Raw genomic sequence first — 19,744 nt, forward strand, 5'->3', positions numbered from 1 at the left:
TCACAGCGGCCCGCCCTCGGGGACTACTTTGCAATCGACGAAGAGCGCAGGGAGAAGGGCGTGATCGACCCTCTGACCTCGGGAAGTGTAGTTCAACACTTGAAGGAAATGCGTTGAAGAATACGCCATAATCCGGCTGCATAAACTACAGTTCCCAGAGGGCGCTGCGGTTGGGAGACGAACATTTTCTTTCTAAGAGCGTTCGCCCTCCCCAAGTCAATTCCGCAGTAGAGGTGACCCGATTCCCTGAGGCTCATTTTACAGGTGCTGGAATTGTTCGCGCACTTCTTAATCATGGTGAGTGTTAGCCCCTAGATCCTACTTACCCGCAACCTAAGCGCCCCTGTGTGGGGTTTCCTGCATTTGAAGGATTTGTGGGGCGGGGGCGGCTGTGCAAAGCACTGTTTTTCGAGCCCTTTGGAAAAACCCGACTCATCTTTTGGGGACTGTCGTAGTGACCCAGTAATTGAGAAGGGGTTGGTTTCCACATGGGGAGCTCTTACAAGGGCTCTGGAGAAATTTGTCCTTGGAGAGGTTTGATCTCAGTCCTGCTGCATAGCGTGGGTGCAAAATAAGCTTCAGGTTTTCTCCAAAGCAAGATACCAGGGTTTGATAAGGATGATAACGTTTGACTGGGGAGGCGGGGGTGTTGGGTCCTAACTTTTTTTTTTCTTTAATTGAGTCAACAGTATTTTTAAGGGCTTTTGTCACAAACCCCTTGAAAGCAGAAGGCCCTTAGTTATAGATTGTGCTTACCAGGCACTTCAGATTGCGATCGACATTTTCGAGAGCCGTGTTTCCGCCATACCTGATTTCATAAAATGTTATTTAAAACCTGTTCATTGATGTCCTTTTGTAATGACAGAATGTGTTGCAGTGATGGCATCACTAGCCAAATAACTAGTGCGGATGTTCTTTGTTGATTTGTAGGTTATGAATTCTAGAGCCACTACTCTTAATGTTACACAATGTAACCATCTTGTGAAGGTCAGGATACCTAGATCATCACATCTTGTCTCTCCTGAAAGGGGGGGGAGGCTGGTGAGGGAACTCTGACGTATGAATAATCGGCATGGTGTTTGAAGGTGAAATTTGACACCAGACAAATTTTTCTAGTACTTTTATTTATAGTTGAAGTTATTCTTCCCCGTTATCTCAAAATACTGAGATAGGTGGGGATTATGGGGAAATGTTTGAATGAATTGGAAATTTCCAGAACCTGGAAAGACATATTTTTAAGGCAAGGGTATCACTGCATCCTCCGCCTTTATAAGGGGCCAGTGGGGACAGCTACTAATTCTCAGTCAATGTTAAGCCTCAGTTTCCTACTTAAAATTTAAATGATTTCAGTGGTCTCTGACTTAAGAAACTTAGCAAGAATGCAGAGGTAACAGAGAACCTGAGACTTCATAATTTTGGAACTGGATGGGACCTTTAAAGATCATTTTGATGAATTTCCCCCTACTTCATATATTAAAATTGAATTTATTGAAACCCAAAGAGAACGATTTCCTCAAGGTCATACAGCAGTTTGCTCCCAAGAACCTTACAGCTCTTTCCGTCATACCATATTATACAATACAATTACCAAGTCATTTTGAAATTTTATTTTCCGTAGCTGAGGTTCTGGAGGAACATACAAATTCATATTGCAAATACAAACTAAAGTATTTTATCAGCATTTATATTACCTGATAGCTTTATTCCCTGTAATTCATTATATTGGAATTCTAGAATTAGAAGGGAATTTGGAAATTATTTATTCTAATTTTAAAAGTTAGCCCAGTGACATTAAATGATTTTCACAAGGTCACAGGGAGAATCCTGGGCCCCCATTCTTTTGTTGTTTTGCAACACAGTAGATAAAGACAGGTCTCACCCTTGGAAGGTCACTTGGGCACCAGATAACACTGATGTCCCTAAGAAAGAACACTCCTGTCAGTTTACTGAAACTGACAGCCCTCTCAGGTGACTGCGAATCTCCTTGCCTCCTCAGGAGACCATGTGAACAATCACTGAGTTTAAAAAGAGTCATCTTTTGTAAGCTGTTCAAAGCAGTTTTTTTTTTTTTTTTTAAAGAGGAAATAGGGAAGGACACCAGGGATTAACTGTATGAAGGAATCTGAATGATAGTTTCTTCTTTATATTACAGAAATATATATAAATTATAAAATAAAAAAAGGAATACGTGGGGTTTTTCTGTAGAATAACAGAAAGAACACTTACATTCAAGCTTTACAACTGAGACTTGAGCACATGCGCAAGGCAGTCTGAATCTGCAGGAAGGTCATTAGAGCCCTGCCAAGAGCAGAGACATTCCTCCTTTGGATCTTGGCAGACTGCCCAGATATCTAAGCAAAGAATAGTAACCTGTCTTCACACTGTAACATTGTAGAAAGTCAGCAGGAATCTCCCACCCTCCTGTTATTCTACTGCAGTGTTGCAAAGAGCAAAAAAGAACCAAATAGGCTCAACCTTTCCTATTTCATAATCAAACAGTCAGGCATTTACTAGGCTTCATCCTACTTTTAGTAAGATAGAATTACCTGTGAAAATAACTTGTTCATAGATCTAGAAGAAGGAAACTGCTAAAATGGAATTAGCAGCTCTTCATTAGCTGGCCACAAGCACTTCACTGAAGACTGTGATACTGGGAGCACATTTTTTTTAACAGCTAAACCTGATTGACTACATTATTGTGTTCTAACCATCTACCTGTAATCTTTACAGATCGTGATACTCTTCCCCCTTATTTCTTATCTTGGCTTGCTTTACGTTCAAGTAGCATGTGTTTATAGTTTTCTTAACCCTTTTATTAATTCAGCAAATACTTGTTGAACACTGTAATGGAGCACAAATTTGAGGCAAAGGCAGACTGCCCTCATAGCAAAAAAGAACCAAATAGGCTCAGTGGTGGTTAACAGTCTAGTAGAGAGTAACAGACATATAAGTAGAACACCACAGGGTAGAAGAATCCTTAGAGGAAAATTCTGTGGTGACAGAGATCTGTAATTCTAGTATTGGCGACATACTGTTCTTAATGCTTTTTATGTTAACTCTCAATCTGTACAACTACCTTATTTGTTAGGTAGCTGCTATCATTGTCTCCATTTTACTGTGAGGAAACTGAATGCAGCGGTTAAGTAACTTGTGAAAAGTACACAGCTGATGGGTTGTAAAGTCAGGATTTGAACCCAGAACATCCAGCTCTAGAGGCTATCTCTCTACTATACTCTGCCACCTCTCTAGACCTCTGTTTAGAAAATTGGGCTATCCTCTTGTTTCCTGCATATAGTTAACTAATGGATTATCTGGCCTGAAATAGTACCAGATACATAATAGAGATCCAGTAGTGTATTGTTTAATGAATGAAGTAAGATAACAGTTTATCAGTTGATTAATAAAACTATATCATTAGAACTAGGACATAATTTTCCTAACTATAGCTGGAATTATTTTGATCACTAAGTTTCCAACCCTCTCAATGCAAGTATATATGAATAAATTATCTTAAACAGTTTTTTAGAGCATGTTAGGTTTGCTTCCAAACAACTCTTTTATATTTCCAAGTTTGGGGTAGTGATTTTAGAAGATCCAGCCATTCCTTCATCAAGTATTTGAGCTCCAGCTATGTGGCAGGCATTGTTGTAGGCAGTTGGAATACAGTAGTAAATAAAACAGACAAAGCCCCTGTCCTTAAGGAGCTTGCATTCTAAAAAGAAATTCTTTAGAATTTAGAAATTAGAATTTTAAAATACAGAATTTAGAAATTCTTCCTTTGTTCCCTTTTTCTCACCTACTCCAAGGGAAGAAGGGAAAATGACAGAATTAAAAACATGTAAAGGCCATATGATGAAAAATAACCATATATGATAACTTTAGCATTCCTTATAAACCTGACCTCTGTTTGGAAACATAAGACTGTCTTGGGAAAAAAAAAAAAAAGTTTATTTGGGGAATTACCTTTCTTTTGTCTTTTTAGGGGTATGAAGGCCTAGGGGAAAATTTGGAAAAGAAAATGGGGAAGAGACTCAGAAGGTCAGGGAGTAAACTCTCCGTAGTTTTCTCCTTTTTTGCACTCACATCCTGGTCACTCATCTGTAAGGAAGAAATACATACATAGTCTGCTACATACAGATTCATTTCTCTACGGCAGTTGACACTTCTTTCCTTAGAGTTTTTTCCTTTGATTTCTCTGGGTGTCAAATTGCTAAATACTTCTGACCTTCAGAGGTTAGGATTGGAAGGTCATAGCACATAGTCTCCTTCCATCCCAAAGACATGACTCACCTGGAAAAGGAAATTGTAAATATAAAGAAATCAAAGACTTCTGCCCCATTAATTTCAGTGGACCACTTCTCTCATGCAGGTAACAATAGAGGTGACTCCGTGAAAGTCCATTTACACAGTATTGTCAAGGAAAGGAACAGTCCACCTTGATCAGATTTGTACATCTAATGTATCAAGTTTCCAAACATTTTTGTTCAGCTCTTTTTAATATAAATATTTCTTTTTAATTATCTGAGCTTCTTTTTTTAGTGACTCAGGGTCATCACTTTGAATATTAGTTATTATTTGTGTCCATATGTCTGTACTTTGTTCAGGGTCTGTTGAGGTCTATAAAGCAACTTGTGTTACAACTATTATGCTCTTTGTACTTCCTCTCTTTTAAAATTACTTTTCCTTTGGAATGAGGTTGTCAAATGTCACTATATTGTGATAATAGTTACTTAATGGTAAAATTTATAATAATCCAGTATTCACTAGCTTATCTTTCTCCTTAAATAAAAAATAAAGACTTATTTTTCCTCCTTCAGGTAGTCAAGTCAAATCATTATTAGTAGTTTTATTAAAACTTCTGACTCATTGTAAGTGGAAAATTGTAACCACTGTCACTTGTCTTCCTGGTGTGAAGGATTCTATTCTAGCAGATGGGGAGTGGGGGGATTTGCATAAGAGGATTTATGAGGTTCTAGTTGCTGCCAGAGTTTGTATCACCATATAAGGCACATCAACTCTTTTGGGCCTATTTCAGTGGCAAAATAGCCTTGATGAGATGGATAAGATTTTGTAAGTAACTCCAGGATAACATGAGAGTTAAGTAACACTGCATAAATATCTAGCCAAAGGACACATGTTCCAGAAGTTGCTCAGCTGATTTGTGCATGCTGTATTTACTGGGACAAGCCCGGAATAAGTTTATCTTCCACTAAGCCAAATATGAAGAGACTTTAAAATTTTACATAAACTTCTGAAGTATGGGGTTGTCTTATTATAGAGAAAATCCTGAATATCTTTAGGGCAAAATAGCATTTTTAAATAAGATGTTAATTAATGCGTCTCTTTAATTACAGTCTGAACCAATCAGAGTCCTTGTGACTGGAGCAGCTGGTCAAATTGCATATTCCCTGCTGTACAGTATTGGAAATGGATCTGTCTTTGGTAAAGACCAGGTAGGGGAACTATCTATGAACTGCAAGTCAAAATAAGAATATTATCAATAAACCCTGTATTTAGTTTCAAAGAAATATTTTAATGACAAAAGGGATGGGTTATCCCAATAATTATATGGGGCACACTGCTATAGATGTAAGCTGGTATCTTATTTGTATGTACCCCTCCAGCCATTGAAAATGCTTTGCGTATTAACTATTCTGCATACTTTATTTAGTTGACTTGGTTCAGCCAGTGGATAGTGGTCTCTGGAAGATTTTCACTAGTAACAGTAACTACTAGGGAGAGTCATGTGGGAGAGAAAGTCGCTGAATTAGCACTAACTTACTGATAAATGGTCTTCAGACCCAAAATAGTCAGAAGGGAGATCTGCTTTCCAGTTTAAAGAGACACCCCCTTTTTTTTAAGTATAATGACACCCCCTTTTCTTACTCCCTTATTCCACTAAAATCCTTTCTTAAGTGTGCATTTATTCCTTCTCTTCACCCATATATATTAAGTTCATCCCTCATGTCAGATAGCTTTCCGTGAACTAAAATTTACAAGAGGACTTTTTTGTGACTAAATGATATAACCTACACTGACAGAAATTGGCCTTACTATTTACTTGGCAGCCAATAATTCTTGTGCTGTTGGATATCACACCCATGATGGGTGTCCTAGATGGTGTCCTAATGGAACTGCAAGACTGTGCCCTTCCCCTCCTAAAAGGTGAGTTGGGGGGGTGGCGGATAAAAGGATTTTATAGTATTTTATGTCTTTCAAAAAACAGATTTAGATTTTTAACTAGCCTCTCAATTAGAAACTATTTCAGAAAAGTGTTTTTTGTTGTTTTTTGAGCTACAATTATTTGGTAAGATGTATACCAAGAATAAGTAAGGGTAAAAGCAAGAAGTAACCAACGTCAGTTAAGAGACGATGCTTTTTTTCCAGCATTCTTATAATTTACCTTACTAATTAAGGATAATGTTGCACAAGGATAATGTTGCACACTTGAGATTGTCTGCATTGTGTTTTGAAATGTATTTAAAAAGCAGTAGTGGGGTGCCTGGGTGGCTCAGTGGGTTAAGCCTCTGCCTTCGGATCAGGTCATGATTCCAGGGTCCCTTCCTCTCTCTCTGCCTGCCTCTCTGCCTACTTGTCGTTTCTCTCTCTCTGTCAAATAAATGAATAAAATCTTAAAAAAAAAAAAAAAAAGGTAGTAGTAATGCCTAAATTATGCAGCTCTAAATGATGTCTTCCAGACTTATATGTTACCCTGAGGCTAGAAATTGTTTGGTCCCTCTCATATAGTCCTAACCCACAGCCAGTCATCAGATTGAGATACAGCATCAATTGTTCTAGTCATATGCTGCATAGTTTGAAAAAGCCCATGAGGGTTCTGCTAAGAGCCTTTAGGAATCATTGAAATATTACACAAATGTAAGATAGAAGTCTTAAATTTGATTGATGGCTTCATTCAAATGTTACGTCAACTTGTAAACTAATTTGAATATTTTTCTTTAGGTATCCCTTCATTATTATCATTTTTTTTAGTAAGGATTAATTAATAATGCTCTCCCAGGTTTGCACAAGCAAAATATATACACATCCAATGCTCAGAGGGGTGCCTGGGTGACACAGTGGGTCAAGTGTCCACCTCTTCTTGGTTTCAACTTGGGTCATGGTCCTGAGTTCTGCATCGGGCCACCCTCAACAGGAGTCTCTCAATCTTTCCTTCTCCCTCTATCCTCCCCCAACATATTGCATGTTTGTGGATCTCACTTTATCTCTTTCTAAGATAACAGGTGAATAAATCTAAAAAAAAAAAAAAAAAAAATCATGCTCAGAATTCATATGTCCATTCAATAAACATTTACAAAGGGGTACTCTCTTTCTGAATCATTTGGGTACATAGTTATATAAGAGAGTGCTTTGCCCTGCCAAGCTATTCTGCTGGCCCCCTTTCCTCATGCTCTCTTTCTTTTTTTAAACTGAAGTATAGTAGACATACAACTCACCCTCTATTTCCGAATCAGCTTTATTGCATTGTCACATTTTTATTCCTTTCTCTGCTGAGTTCTTTTGCTCTCTAATGGGTCCAGGTTACAGTCAGCTTGTCCTTAGTCAGCTGTGACTATGACAGGGAGTGTAGAGTCTGCAAATAAGTATGCATGGCTGGGAAGAAGATGCCCCTCACCAACTGGTGTTTTTTTGTATACCTGCTGGGGGCTCTACAGCAGCCTTACTGTAACACAGTTTGACTCTCCTAAAAACTTACCAATGACAATGCTGAATCCTGGTTGGCTTAGTCCATTTGGGCTACTATAACAAAAATACCATAGACTGAGTTGCTTATAAACCACAAAAATTTAATTCTCATAGTTCTGGAGGTTAGGAAATCAAGACTAAGGCATGTTCACATTCTGGTGAGAGGCCGTTTCCTGGTTCCATCTTCTTCCTGTGTCCTCAAGGCAGAAGGGGTGAAGAATCTCTCTGAGACCTCTTGTAGAAGGCCATTAATCCCATTCATGAGGGATCTGCCTTTATAACCTAATCATCTTCCACAGGCCCTGCCTTTTAATACCATCATATTGGGGATTAGGTTTCAACCTGAATTTTGTGAGGGACAGAAACATTCAGTCTATAGTACTGATCATGGCCTTTTTAATACGATCAGTAAAGGGGAGTGATGATGTATGCTCTTTAATCAAAGAGTAAGTAGTATATATTTACTGGGCTAGCACAGGGAATAGTGGTTGACCTCTTGACCAGCCTGGGCTGGAATTACAGGTTCACTGCTTTTTGATGGCAGATTAACCTCCTTAAACCTCTTTGTCTTCATAAAATACTAAGAATAAATTTGATACAACAAAATTTGTAGTGTTATTCCTGGCATGAAGCTCCTCAGTAAACATTATTTTGAATCTGTGATTGATATCTTAGATCTTAAAGTAATCACAACTTAAAGGTTAGGTAAATTAATTTCTCCTATCGTGTTATTGGTAGTTGGTTTGAATAACAAATGTTGCACAGAGTTGAAAGTTTATATTGTGTTTTGCATCATACCTGATCATAAAACAAAAGCTGTAGAGTTTTCAAACTTGAAATGATTACTGAAATAGGAAAAGCAAAATTAATTTACATTTTATTATGTTTGTTGATTATATAACTTTTCCTTTCTTAGGCCCCTAAAACTTTTACCATTGTGATATGTAAAGTAAACATTTGCTACAAAGTGAAAGAATTACTGGCTAGGTTCAGTGTGAAAAAGAAAACTTCAGACTTTGGTGTTTCAGTAGCTCTGCATATTTATTGCCCTGTTCACAGATGTCATTGCAACAGATAAAGAAGATGTTGCCTTCAAAGACCTGGATGTGGCCATTCTTGTGGGCTCCATGCCAAGAAGGGATGGCATGGAGAGGAAAGATTTACTTAAAGCAAATGTGAAAATCTTCAAATGCCAGGGTGCAGCCTTGGAGAAGTATGCCAAGAAGTCAGTTAAGGTAACCAATACAGTATTTTATGGGGTTTCTATTATCAGCATTTGAAATTTCTTCTTTTAAGCATTTAAGTAAAGACAAAATTACTTGCTTTCTCCCCCATTATTTTTCTGCAGCAGTCAGTAAATACAGATAGAGTTTTACTTGATAAGCTCTCCTTTTCTGAGTTTTTTTTTTTTTTATAATGTAGAAATCTTTATTTAGAGGTTCTCAAAAATATTTTGCCCATTACTGTGATATGGAAATTTACTGTTAATTTACAGACCTATAGAGAAGGCACAGAACCTTCTGGTGCCTTTTTGATGCATGGGAATATTTGTTCAGATGTTTGGATTTGTGTGTATGATGATAGGGAGAGATGGCTGTAAGCTGTGTTCTCAGCATTGAGATGGTGACTTCTGAAATGCTCAGATTTTTCTTAATCCAGAGAAATTTGATATACTTGTCTTTTGAGGAGTTGGTTGGTATTACTTCCTCTTTGTGTGCAAGCTACTTTAGTTTCTGAATTTGCCTTACTTAATATTACAATAAGGCCTCCTTTTACCAATAAGTAAGCAAAAAGGCTTGTTGGTAAGAGGTTTTACTGATTTTGTTAGACTTACTCTTCCCAGTCCTGACTTTAAACAAAGGTAAAAGAAAATGTTTAAGATTTTAAAGTTGCCAGTTACAGTGTTCTGTTACAATATACATACCTGAATTTTTGCTTTCTGTAGAATTCATCTTAAATAGCATACTTTTATTTTCTGTAATCATTAACAGAAAATAGTAGAAATGAGTAGAAATTCATGGGTCTCTTAATAAAAAATGACAGCATTGTTTGGACTGATCCAGGCTGCTCAGAGCTGTGCTGCTTGCCCTATAATCACCCCTCAGCTAAGTGTCCTTTTTGGAAAAATATTTACTGACACTGGAGTACTTACGGGCATTAGAGTATCAGATCTTTAGCTTGTTCTCCAATGGGCCAGAAAGACTAAGGGTACCGTGTGTGTGTGTGTGTGTGTAGAGGGAGAGAAACGGAAAAAATTAGGAAATCTGGGTAAAGAGGATGTGGGAGATAGGCTTTGTAATAAGCTCACAGCTTTTCAGTAAGTTTGACATTATTTCCCAGTAAGTTTATAGTTTTATTAAAGAATCTAAAACTTAAAAGGGTAAGTACATGTGGACATCTTCCTATACTGTATTATAATATAGTATATCCAGTACTTCCCCAGTTAAAAAAAAAAAGTAGCCTGAAGTGCTTTCTGGCTTCAAAAGCACTTTCTGAAGTGCTTTCTGATTCAAAAGGTATAGAGTGGATAGGACTTGGTAATCTGTATTCTAGCAAACCCCAGTTAATTCTTAGGATTAGGCAAGATTAAAAATTCCCTTTAATTAATAAAAAGAAATTATTGTCCTAAAGTTAAACTGCTCAAGTCGAATTTCTTTCTTGGACTGGTTTTATAAGAAGGAAAATTTTATGAATGAATTGTTCTCTCAGATCCTTTGATTGCGTGTTTGTGTGTTGTGTGTGGTAAAGAGATAAATGCTCTGTCTCTGTTCTGGCACAGAACAAAATGGATAGACATGTACCTTTGGTCTTGCATGCTGCAACCTGGAAAGCAACTTGTGTACATGTTGGTAGCTTTATTAAAGAAAGACATGTTTCAGTAATCACACCAGACACCAGCAGTGGAGTAGAAATACTATGGAAACTATAGTGGTAACTATACTTAGCTCATAAAAACTTGATACAAAGGCTACATGTTACACATTTACCAATCATATTCTAAGATAGTTTAGTTCATCAATTTATGATGTGTAACTTCACTGTGCCTCCCATATATCCTAGGTTATCGTGGTGGGGAACCCAGCCAATACCAACTGCCTGACTGCTGCCAAGTCGGCACCGTCCATTCCCAAGGAGAACTTCAGTTGCTTGACTCGTCTGGATCACAACCGAGCTAAAGCTCAGGTAGAAAAACACCTTTTAAAATCTTGAATTGTCAACTTTCAAACTTTTTTCTCACACTTTTGAAGTAGCTAACACTTACTTTTTTGTTTTTGTTTAGTAGGAAGCTATTCTTTTTTTTTAAGATTTTTATTTATTTATTTGACAGAGCACAAGCAGGCAGAGAGGCAGGCGGGGCGGGGGGTGGGGAACCAGGCTCCCCGCTGAGCAGAGATTCCCAATTCGGGGCTTGATACCAGGACCCTGGGATCATGACCCAAGCCAAAGGCAGAGGCTTAACCCACTGAGCCACCCAAGCGCCTCCAAGTAGAAAGCTATTCTAATTTGTTAGGAAGTCTTTGCATCTAGACTCTTAAGGAGGCTGAACTTTTACTTAATTTTCTCAACTATAGTTCATTTGCTAACTATGCCAAAATACTGTTCCTAATGTCCTCTTGCTACAGGGGTTTAAAAAGAAACAGTCATTAGGGGCGCCTGGGTGGTTTAGTCATTTAAGTCTCTAACTCTTGATTTTAGTTCAGGTCTTGATCTCATCAGGGTCATGAGTTTAGACCCTTCCTGGAGCTCCATGCTGCGCATAGAGCCTACCTTTAAAAAAAAAATCGGTTATTAGTATAATTAATAGGATAATACATAGTTTATTTTTTCCAGATATATAGAACATTATAAAAAAGATTTGAGCTTTTTGTGTTTTGTGTGGTTCTGCTTCCTTTTTCCCTATAGCTAACCCAGCAGATTCAGATTTTTTAATGTTTAATTTTATATTTAATTTTATTTTTATATCTTTTTAATGTTCTACATGTTTCCATAAAACGTTCTACTTTGAACTATTTAGAAACTAAATTTTAATTGTTCTCAAGTTTCCTTACCCCTTGGAGTTTTAGAAAAATGTGCCAAGGGGTCAGTGACCAGTAGCTCTTCGAAAAATGAGGCACCACCTCTGATCATTTGTGCTGGTTTCCTAGGCTTTCTCGGGTCTAGATGATCCCAGTGCCCTTGAAAGCCATAACAGAGTTCTAGTTTCTTGGACATAACTTCTTTCCTTTTTCCCTAGCAACTTTCTGGCCATACCTCCTCATCCACAGGTCATCACTATTAGACAGGTCTATGAATTCAGTCCTTTTTCTTCTAAAGAAGACAGTTTTGTTTAGTTTGAAGAAAACATTTTATCAAAAGATGGTGTGAGGTCTAAGTTGAAAAACCACTGCTTTAAACTGAGAATTGATCATCTTCCAGCTTTGGAGTTACCCAGTAACAGAGAAAAGAACTGACATTTTGTTAAGCCTCTACCCTAAGCTGAATGCTCTGTGTGTAACTTATCATTCCATTTTTCTAATACCTATATGAGATATGTCATTATCTCTGTTTTATACACAGAAACCAGAAGCCCAGAATGGTCTGGGATTACATATAGCTGGTAAATGATGAAGCCAGCTAGATTTGCCTGACTCCCAAACCCTTAGGTGTGTTCTTAAGTAAAGAGATTATGTGGCCTAAGTTCACTTACTGGCTCTGTGACCTTGAGGAAGTGTATTCAAGGTATAAAATGGGATAATGGTTCTACCTCAAAGGGAGGTTATGTGGATTAAATGAGATAAGATCTAAGTTCTTTTATGGTACCTGTCACATAATAAAACTCAATAAAGATTGGCTGTATTTAATAGTAATGATTTTTATTAGCAGTTTTATTTTTTTTAAGACTTTATTTATTTGACAGAGATCACAAGTAGACAGAGAGGCAGGCAGAGAGAGAGGTGAAGGGAAGCAGGCTCCCCACTGAGCAGAGAGCCGGATGCAGGGCTTGATCCCAGGACCCCGAGATCATGCGGAAGGCAGAGGCTTTAACCCACTGAGCCACCCAGGCGCTCCAGCAGTGTTAATTATTAAGAGGCCTATAACTAAGAGTTGAGAAGAACCACACCTCATACATCTCCTTGAAAATTCCATTAATTTAGAAGGTGGTTAGGTAATTTGTTAGGTTGTAAATCTTTCCTGTGGGGCTTTAGGCTGTGAACTGGGTCTTTTTCCTTACTTTTTAGCTAAAGTCGAGGGGGATAGAGAGAATGGGAGTTCGTTTGAATAAGTGGAGGCAGGAGATTGTGTGCTACAAAACAGTCATGAAGGAAAAGATGGTTTTAGGTGGTACATTTGTAGGTTCTACATGGCCAGATGGTAACTTATTTGCAACAAGGGAAAAGAGATAAAATGACTCCACTGAAAAACTTGATTTTTGCTGTTTCAGCTGAGGCATTGGTGGAGGCAGGCACTGGAAAATTCTGCTTCCAGAGGTACTACTAAGTGACACTTTGTCCCAGTGCCCAAAACAGTTCTCCCTGTAAGGGCAAAAGTCTGAGTGAGGAAAGAGAGAAGTAGTAGTCTTGTTAGACTTTAACTTTTGGCATATGTTCCAGTATGTCAGTCTGGCATAGTGAGAACTTTTGGCAAGTTTTTGAAAAAGCAGTTTCTTCTTCCTGTAGGAGTTGTTCATCCAGTGAGAAAAATAACAAGCTCAAAGATGTAATTTCTTACATGAATGTTGCTAGCCTTACATAATTTATTTTGGAAATCAGAAGACCTAGCTCCCTAGTGACTGTTTATCACCTGCAGAATCCCCCTGTGTATTTGTAAACCAGAGCTGCATATGAATGAAAACAGGGTATTTTGGCAATAAAACTATTAGATGGTAGGGGGTGCGGAAGAGCAGGAGGAATTACTGGGCTGGAGAATTAGTCCAAAACTGTTTAACAGAACTACATGTTAGACGTGAAAGGTCGAAGGGAGCAAGGAAGTGGAATCCTGGATACATGTTAATTTAGACTAGCTCTAATATGAATGAAATTCAGAGATTGCATCGGCAAAGTATTGACTTTGCTGCCCACTCAGAAGTAAATTAGCTCAAGAAAAAATAAAAAGAGGAAGTAGGCAGCAGGACAAAGAAAGTAAGGAGTTTCCTGTAGCTTCATCATACTTTGGAGCAGTTAGGGCTGACATTCAGCAAAATTACAGGTTCTAAGTTCTTGGTAATTGACATCTTGGGTTATTTGCCTTGGGTAAATTTTCCTTTTTCTCTGTGATACTAGCTAAATAGAAGTAAGGGCAATTCTTCCCAAGTCCTTAAGGTCATGGCACACACAGAAAATGGTACTTCACAGCACACCACTGTGCCTGCACCACTAAGCAGATGGGTTGCTGGATTCTCTAGAAACCAACTGTCCAGCTAATTTGTGAGACTAAATGATAAATAGCCATAATACTTACAGAACTCTAGATGAAGCAGGGTTTAGCTGAGAAGTGATTTTAAATATCAAAAACAGAATTTTAAGAGAATTAAAATCATTTAACTATTCTAGGATTTAAGAAGTCTCAACATTAGGGTCATAGTGAAAGTAAACACAATTGGATTCTTACTTGACTGAGTAAATTGGTATAAAGATGACTCAAGTCACTGCAAACATTTCAGGTATTGGCCTTTTTCATCAGTATCCTTTTTGTTTGGTTGGTTGCTGTTTTGTTTTTACTTTTTATTTTGGTGTAATTATAGACTCAGAAGAAGTTAAATAGTACAGAGAATCCCACGGCCCCATCAACTCACGTCCCCCATCGGTAACATGTTCCATGTCTATAGAGCTTTTTTAAAACTAGGAAATTGGGGGTGCCTGGGTGGCTCAGTGGGTTAAGCCGCTGCCTTCGGCTCAGGTCATGATCTCGGGTCCTGGGATCGAGTCCCGCTTCGGGCTCTCTGCTCAGCAGGGAGCCTGCTTCCCTCTCTCTCTCTGCCTACTTGGGATCTCTCTCTGTCAAATAAATAAATAAAATCTTAAAAAAATAAAATAAAAATAAAACTAGGAAATTGACTAAACTACACACAACACTGTTAATAGATTCACTCAGATTTCTACAGTTTTTACATTCATTTCTTTGTCTTTAATCACATACGTAGATTACTATAATTACCACAGTGAAGATACAGAACTGTTTGATGACCCATAAGAGAACCTCCTAATGCTGCCTCATTATAGTTATGCACTCCCTCTCCATTCCCGAGCTCTGACAACCATTTATCTGTTCTTCATCTTAATTAATTTGGTCATTTTGAGAATGTCACAAAAACAGAATCATGTAGTGAGTAAGAGACCTTTTGAGACTGACTTTTTTCATGCAAAAACAGTGAACTCTGGTGCAGCTATTTTTTTCCTCCCATTTTTACCGTAATATAAAAGAAGGAAAAATCACCCACAACGATACCCTGACACATCAGCTCATAAAATCATAAAAAATTTTTTCTAAAACATACCCTTCTGGTTCATCACAGTTCTGCTATCTAAGAACAAATTATGCATACAACTAACCATAATTTCTTTTTGCACATTCCCTTTTCAGGTGAATGACAAAATAAGTGAACTGATTTTGATCATTTATATCTTTTTTTTTAAATACTTTATTTATATATTTGACAGAGAGATCACAAGTAGACAGAGAGCAGACAGAGAGGTGGGGAAGCAGGCTCCCCACCCAGCAGGAAGCCCGATGCGGGGCTTGATCCCAGGACCCTGAGACCATGACCTGAGCTGAAGGCAGAGGTTCAACCCACTGAGCCACCCAGATGCCCTATTTATATCTTTCAAAACATAATTTTCTAACTTTATCTGTGGATAGTGTACTACACGATATAATTGATAGTCATGTGACTACAAGGCATGCAGGATCTTTTTTTTTTTTAAGACTTTGTTTATTTATTTGACAGAGATCACAACTAGGCAGAGAGGCAGGCAGAGAAGGTGAGGGCGCAGAGAGCCCAATGTGGGACTCAGTCCCTGGACCCTGAGATCATGACCCGAGACAAAGGCAGAGGCTTAACCCACTGAGCCACCCAAGCGCCCCGGCATGCAGGATCTTAAAGTGATTTTTATTTGTTTGCTTTTTACATTTTTAAAATTTGTTTTTAAGTAACCTCTACACCTAACATGGGGCTCGAACTCAGGACTCCAAGGTCAAGCATCACATGCTCCCCCAACTGAGCCAGCCACGTGTCTTCTTAAATGCTTTTTAAACCTATAGCTAGAAACTGTCATATTTGGTATCATTTTAGTATTTTATTTAAACTCTTTCCTTTGGTTTCCTAATCTGTAAATTGAAGACAACTATACTTTTAGTAATCTGAGCCTCTTTCAACTCTAAAATTTCATATTTAAGATCACTTGATTTAGATATGTGGTACATAAAAAAAATTTGACCTAAATATGGAGAAATTCCCATACTCTAACCTGATTGCTCAGAAGTGCTGAGGAGACATCTCCAAGTAAATACAACAAAACAAAGGTCACATCTATATATTCTTAAGCTCTTGCTTGGTGTTTTATGTTGGCGTTTTGTGTTTAATAAACCCCCTGTACTGATAAGTTCATCGTAAACTGTAGGATGCTCTCTAATCTTAAATATTCTAGCCTGTAATGTTTCAGGTTCACATTTTGTTTATACTGCTAAGCTTTGACAAAATTACCAAGCAATATTTCTTTCTTTTTTTTTTTTTTTAATACAGATAGATAAAACTTGTGGGTTCTCTTGAAGTTTCAGAGACCTTTAAAGATGTTTGTCAGACAGGCACAGTTTGAAATAAAAAGCATTTGTCTTAGTAATGCATTTGTTTTCTATTTCACTAGATTGCTCTTAAACTTGGTGTGACTTCTGATGATGTAAAGAATGTCATTATCTGGGGAAACCATTCCTCAACTCAGTACCCAGATGTCAGCCACGCTAAGGTGAAACTGCAAGGAAAGGAAGTTGGTGTTTATGATGCTCTGAAAGATGACAGCTGGCTCAAGGGAGAATTCATCACCGTAAGAAAAATCTCTTAACAGCCAAGCATAAAGAACTCTGGAGAGAGACACCCCATTGCTGACCCAAGTGTCTCTCCATTTGGCGGCGTGTTTCTCAAGGAGAGCAGGCCTTTCACGGTTTTTCTGATGACTACATACAGACCAGTCATGATCCTATCTGATTTGATCTGCTGTGTGGCAGTCAAGATTGATTGCTAAAGTGGGGAAAAAACTAGAGTTCCTTCTAGTCCTCCAGTTAATCTTTTTTTTTTTTTTTTTTTTTAAAGATTTTATTTATCAGAGGGGGGGGAGGGAGCAAGTACAGGCAGACAGAATGGCAGGCAGAGGCAGAGGGAGAAGCAGGCTCCCTGCTGAGCAAGGAGCCCGATGTGGGACTCGATCCCAGGACGCTGGGATCATGACCTGAGCCGAAGGCAGCTGCTCAACCAACTGAGTCCTCCAGTTAATCTTTATAAAGAGATCCATTTCTCTGTGTGGAGTGTAGTAAACTTTCTATGTGAATTTGTAGTTTTCTTTTTTCAAAAAGACACACTTGTAACTGAAATAGGTTGGTAAGGCCCATGCTGGGTAATTGTATGATTTTGGGAGGGGAATACATTAAACTGTAGCTGCGGTCTCTCACTCCAGGGTTAGTTTGGTAGTGATGAAAATTGTCCTTTCATGATCAAGTAATGCTGTCTCTGCCTGTCCCCAACCAGACTGTGCAGCAGCGTGGTGCTGCTGTCATCAAAGCTCGAAAGCTCTCCAGTGCGATGTCTGCTGCAAAAGCCATCTGTGACCACGTCAGAGACATCTGGTTTGGAACCCCAGAGGTGAGGACTCCGTGATTTGCACACGCCTCTCTTTGATTTTTGTCCTCTGATTCTGTGATATGAAAAGAACATAACCTTGCAGTTAGGCAGGTTAGGTTTATATCCCAGATCAGCTGCCTATGAGCTGAATAATCTTGAGAAAGTTAATTAACCTTTGGTTATCTTTTATTTGGCATTCACCTTAGGGTTGTTAAGGATTAGATGAGAGAACTGGAAAACACCTAGTACACCTGGTGGACGTGGGGGGTTTGGGGGGTTTTTTGTTGTTGTTGTTGTTTTTGTTTTGTTTTGTTTTTTTCTTAAAACTTATATTGGACCAGAGCTTCCTCATTTATAAAATGAGGATTATGTTTCTCTGGCTTACTTTACAGGGATTAGGAGAGTGGAGTGAGATAATACCCATAAAAGTTACCCTGTCAGGAATGTGCCTGGTGATGCTTCCCTATACAGTATTGAAGTTACACACATAGTAAGAAAGCATCACCAGGTTTAGTTTTTTTAATTCATGTGTCATTTGGTTGCATAAACTAATCCCTAAGCACCCCAAGAATGTAAAACATTGATTGTTATTTTCAGGGAGAATTTGTGTCCATGGGCATTATCTCTGACGGCAATTCCTATGGTGTTCCTGATGATTTGCTGTATTCCTTCCCTGTTACAATCAAGGTAAAGTATTTTGGGGTTATTTCCCTCTGTCCCATTCTGAGAAAGTAGTTGCATGTTTTTATTAATACTGGTATAATTTAGGAAGTTGTTCCTTTACTAAATTAGACATTTTTCTCAACTTTAAAATTCTGCAAAGCACAACTCTGGGTTACTAAAAGATTGAAATTAATCTGGAAAGCAAGATTCAACTTTTGATATTACACACTTTGTTATCATGACTCTAATACTGTATATCTATCAATAGTACCTTACTTTTTAAGTGTTGAACTTTTATCAGAATTATGTTAAGATCTGGATTTTGATTTCTTTAAATCAGTCTTTATAAACAGATACTCCTGTAGCTTTAAGTTCAGTCTGAGTTGTTGCTTGCTGGAAGATCAGTTCTAGTTTAATTGTAAATCTTTTATATGCAATTATTTCCAAACAGAATAAGACCTGGAAGATTGTTGAAGGTCTCACTATTAATGATTTCTCACGTGAGAAGATGGACCTGACTGCAAAGGAACTGGCAGAAGAAAAAGAAACTGCTTTTGAATTTCTTTCTTCTGCCTGACTAGACAATCATTTTGATGTTACTAAAGGCTCTAAAGCTGAAGAATCTAAATGTCGTCTTTGATTCTAGTACCAAATAACAATAATGTTAAACTTAAATTACTTGTGAAAAACACCACATTTGAAAGATTGTGTGCTTCTTGGTATAAATTTGTGACAGTTTATCATCATGCTGTTAGTGCCGCATCCTAAATAAAATATATATTCAAATGAAGATGACTCAGACTCTTAGTTCCAGCTAACATTTCATTGCTCTTCAAAAAGCAAACTTGCATGTTTCCCAGCTTGGGATTATTATTTTTTTTTTTTAACTAGAAGAAGGTAGTAAAGACAGAAAATGTTAAAAAGTAAAGGATAATTCTCTTCTATTCTTTTTTTTTTTTTTTTTTTCCATCCTGGGAGCAGGATGAAGGGTAGAAGGAAAGGGAGAGAAACTCAAGAAGGAGGCTCCACGCCTGGTGCAGAGCCCCTCACAGGGCTCGATCTCACAACCCTGAGGTCATGACCTGAGCCAAAATCAAGAGTCAGGATCTTAACTGACTGAGCCACCCAGGCACCCCTCTCTTCTATTTAAATACAATAGGAAAATCGCCTTGATAATGAATCAATCTACTCGAGAATATATTTTTAAACATTACCTACATTAGGCTATTAAATACTCAACAGTTTTTATATCTTGAAGGTTAGTTCATGCTTTGTGGCTAATGTAATTTTAACATTATCTGTTAAGTAGGTTGCAGAAATACTGTTACCAGTTTAAAGCCATTTGATGAAATTACAACAATCATTTTTCATGATGAAAGGAAAAGTAATCTTCCCTTGATGTATTACCATATAGCAGATAAGGAATAATTTACATTTCATAACTGGTAAATGCCACAGAAATGTATGCTAGTGGGAATGTTCTTGATCTAAGCTTATAACTAGAAACAGTATTGTTCAAAAAATTAGTCTTTTTTTCCAAAATTCATCAGGACAGAGACCTCTATCTTT

General features: G+C 37.9%; 1 protein-coding gene across 1 annotated transcript; it reads left to right on the forward strand.

Moving 5' to 3' along the window:
- The first annotated feature begins 154 nt into the window (after positions 1 to 154).
- MDH1 (malate dehydrogenase 1) lies at positions 155 to 18,965 on the forward strand. Its single transcript, XM_044264074.1, has 9 exons — positions 155 to 297; positions 5,355 to 5,453; positions 6,069 to 6,165; positions 8,764 to 8,939; positions 10,765 to 10,887; positions 16,545 to 16,721; positions 17,420 to 17,533; positions 18,110 to 18,199; positions 18,627 to 18,965. Exons 1-9 carry the CDS (start codon positions 295 to 297, stop codon positions 18,750 to 18,752), a joined length of 1,005 nt encoding a protein of 334 aa, XP_044120009.1. The 5' UTR covers positions 155 to 294; the 3' UTR covers positions 18,753 to 18,965.
- Positions 18,966 to 19,744: the final 779 nt, after the last annotated feature.

This window comes from Neovison vison, chromosome 8, assembly GCF_020171115.1.
Source record: "Neovison vison isolate M4711 chromosome 8, ASM_NN_V1, whole genome shotgun sequence".
Taxonomy (NCBI): domain Eukaryota; kingdom Metazoa; phylum Chordata; class Mammalia; order Carnivora; family Mustelidae; genus Neogale; species Neogale vison.

What these genes read in the sequence shown, in the direction of transcription:
- MDH1 (XM_044264074.1), top strand. An exon ending in TGCCCTTCCCCTCCTAAAAG is followed by an intron (nt 6,166 to 8,763) that starts GTGAGTTGGGGG and finishes CCCTGTTCACAG; the next exon opens with ATGTCATTGCAACAGATAAA. An exon ending in CCTTCCCTGTTACAATCAAG is followed by an intron (nt 18,200 to 18,626) that starts GTAAAGTATTTT and finishes ATTTCCAAACAG; the next exon opens with AATAAGACCTGGAAGATTGT.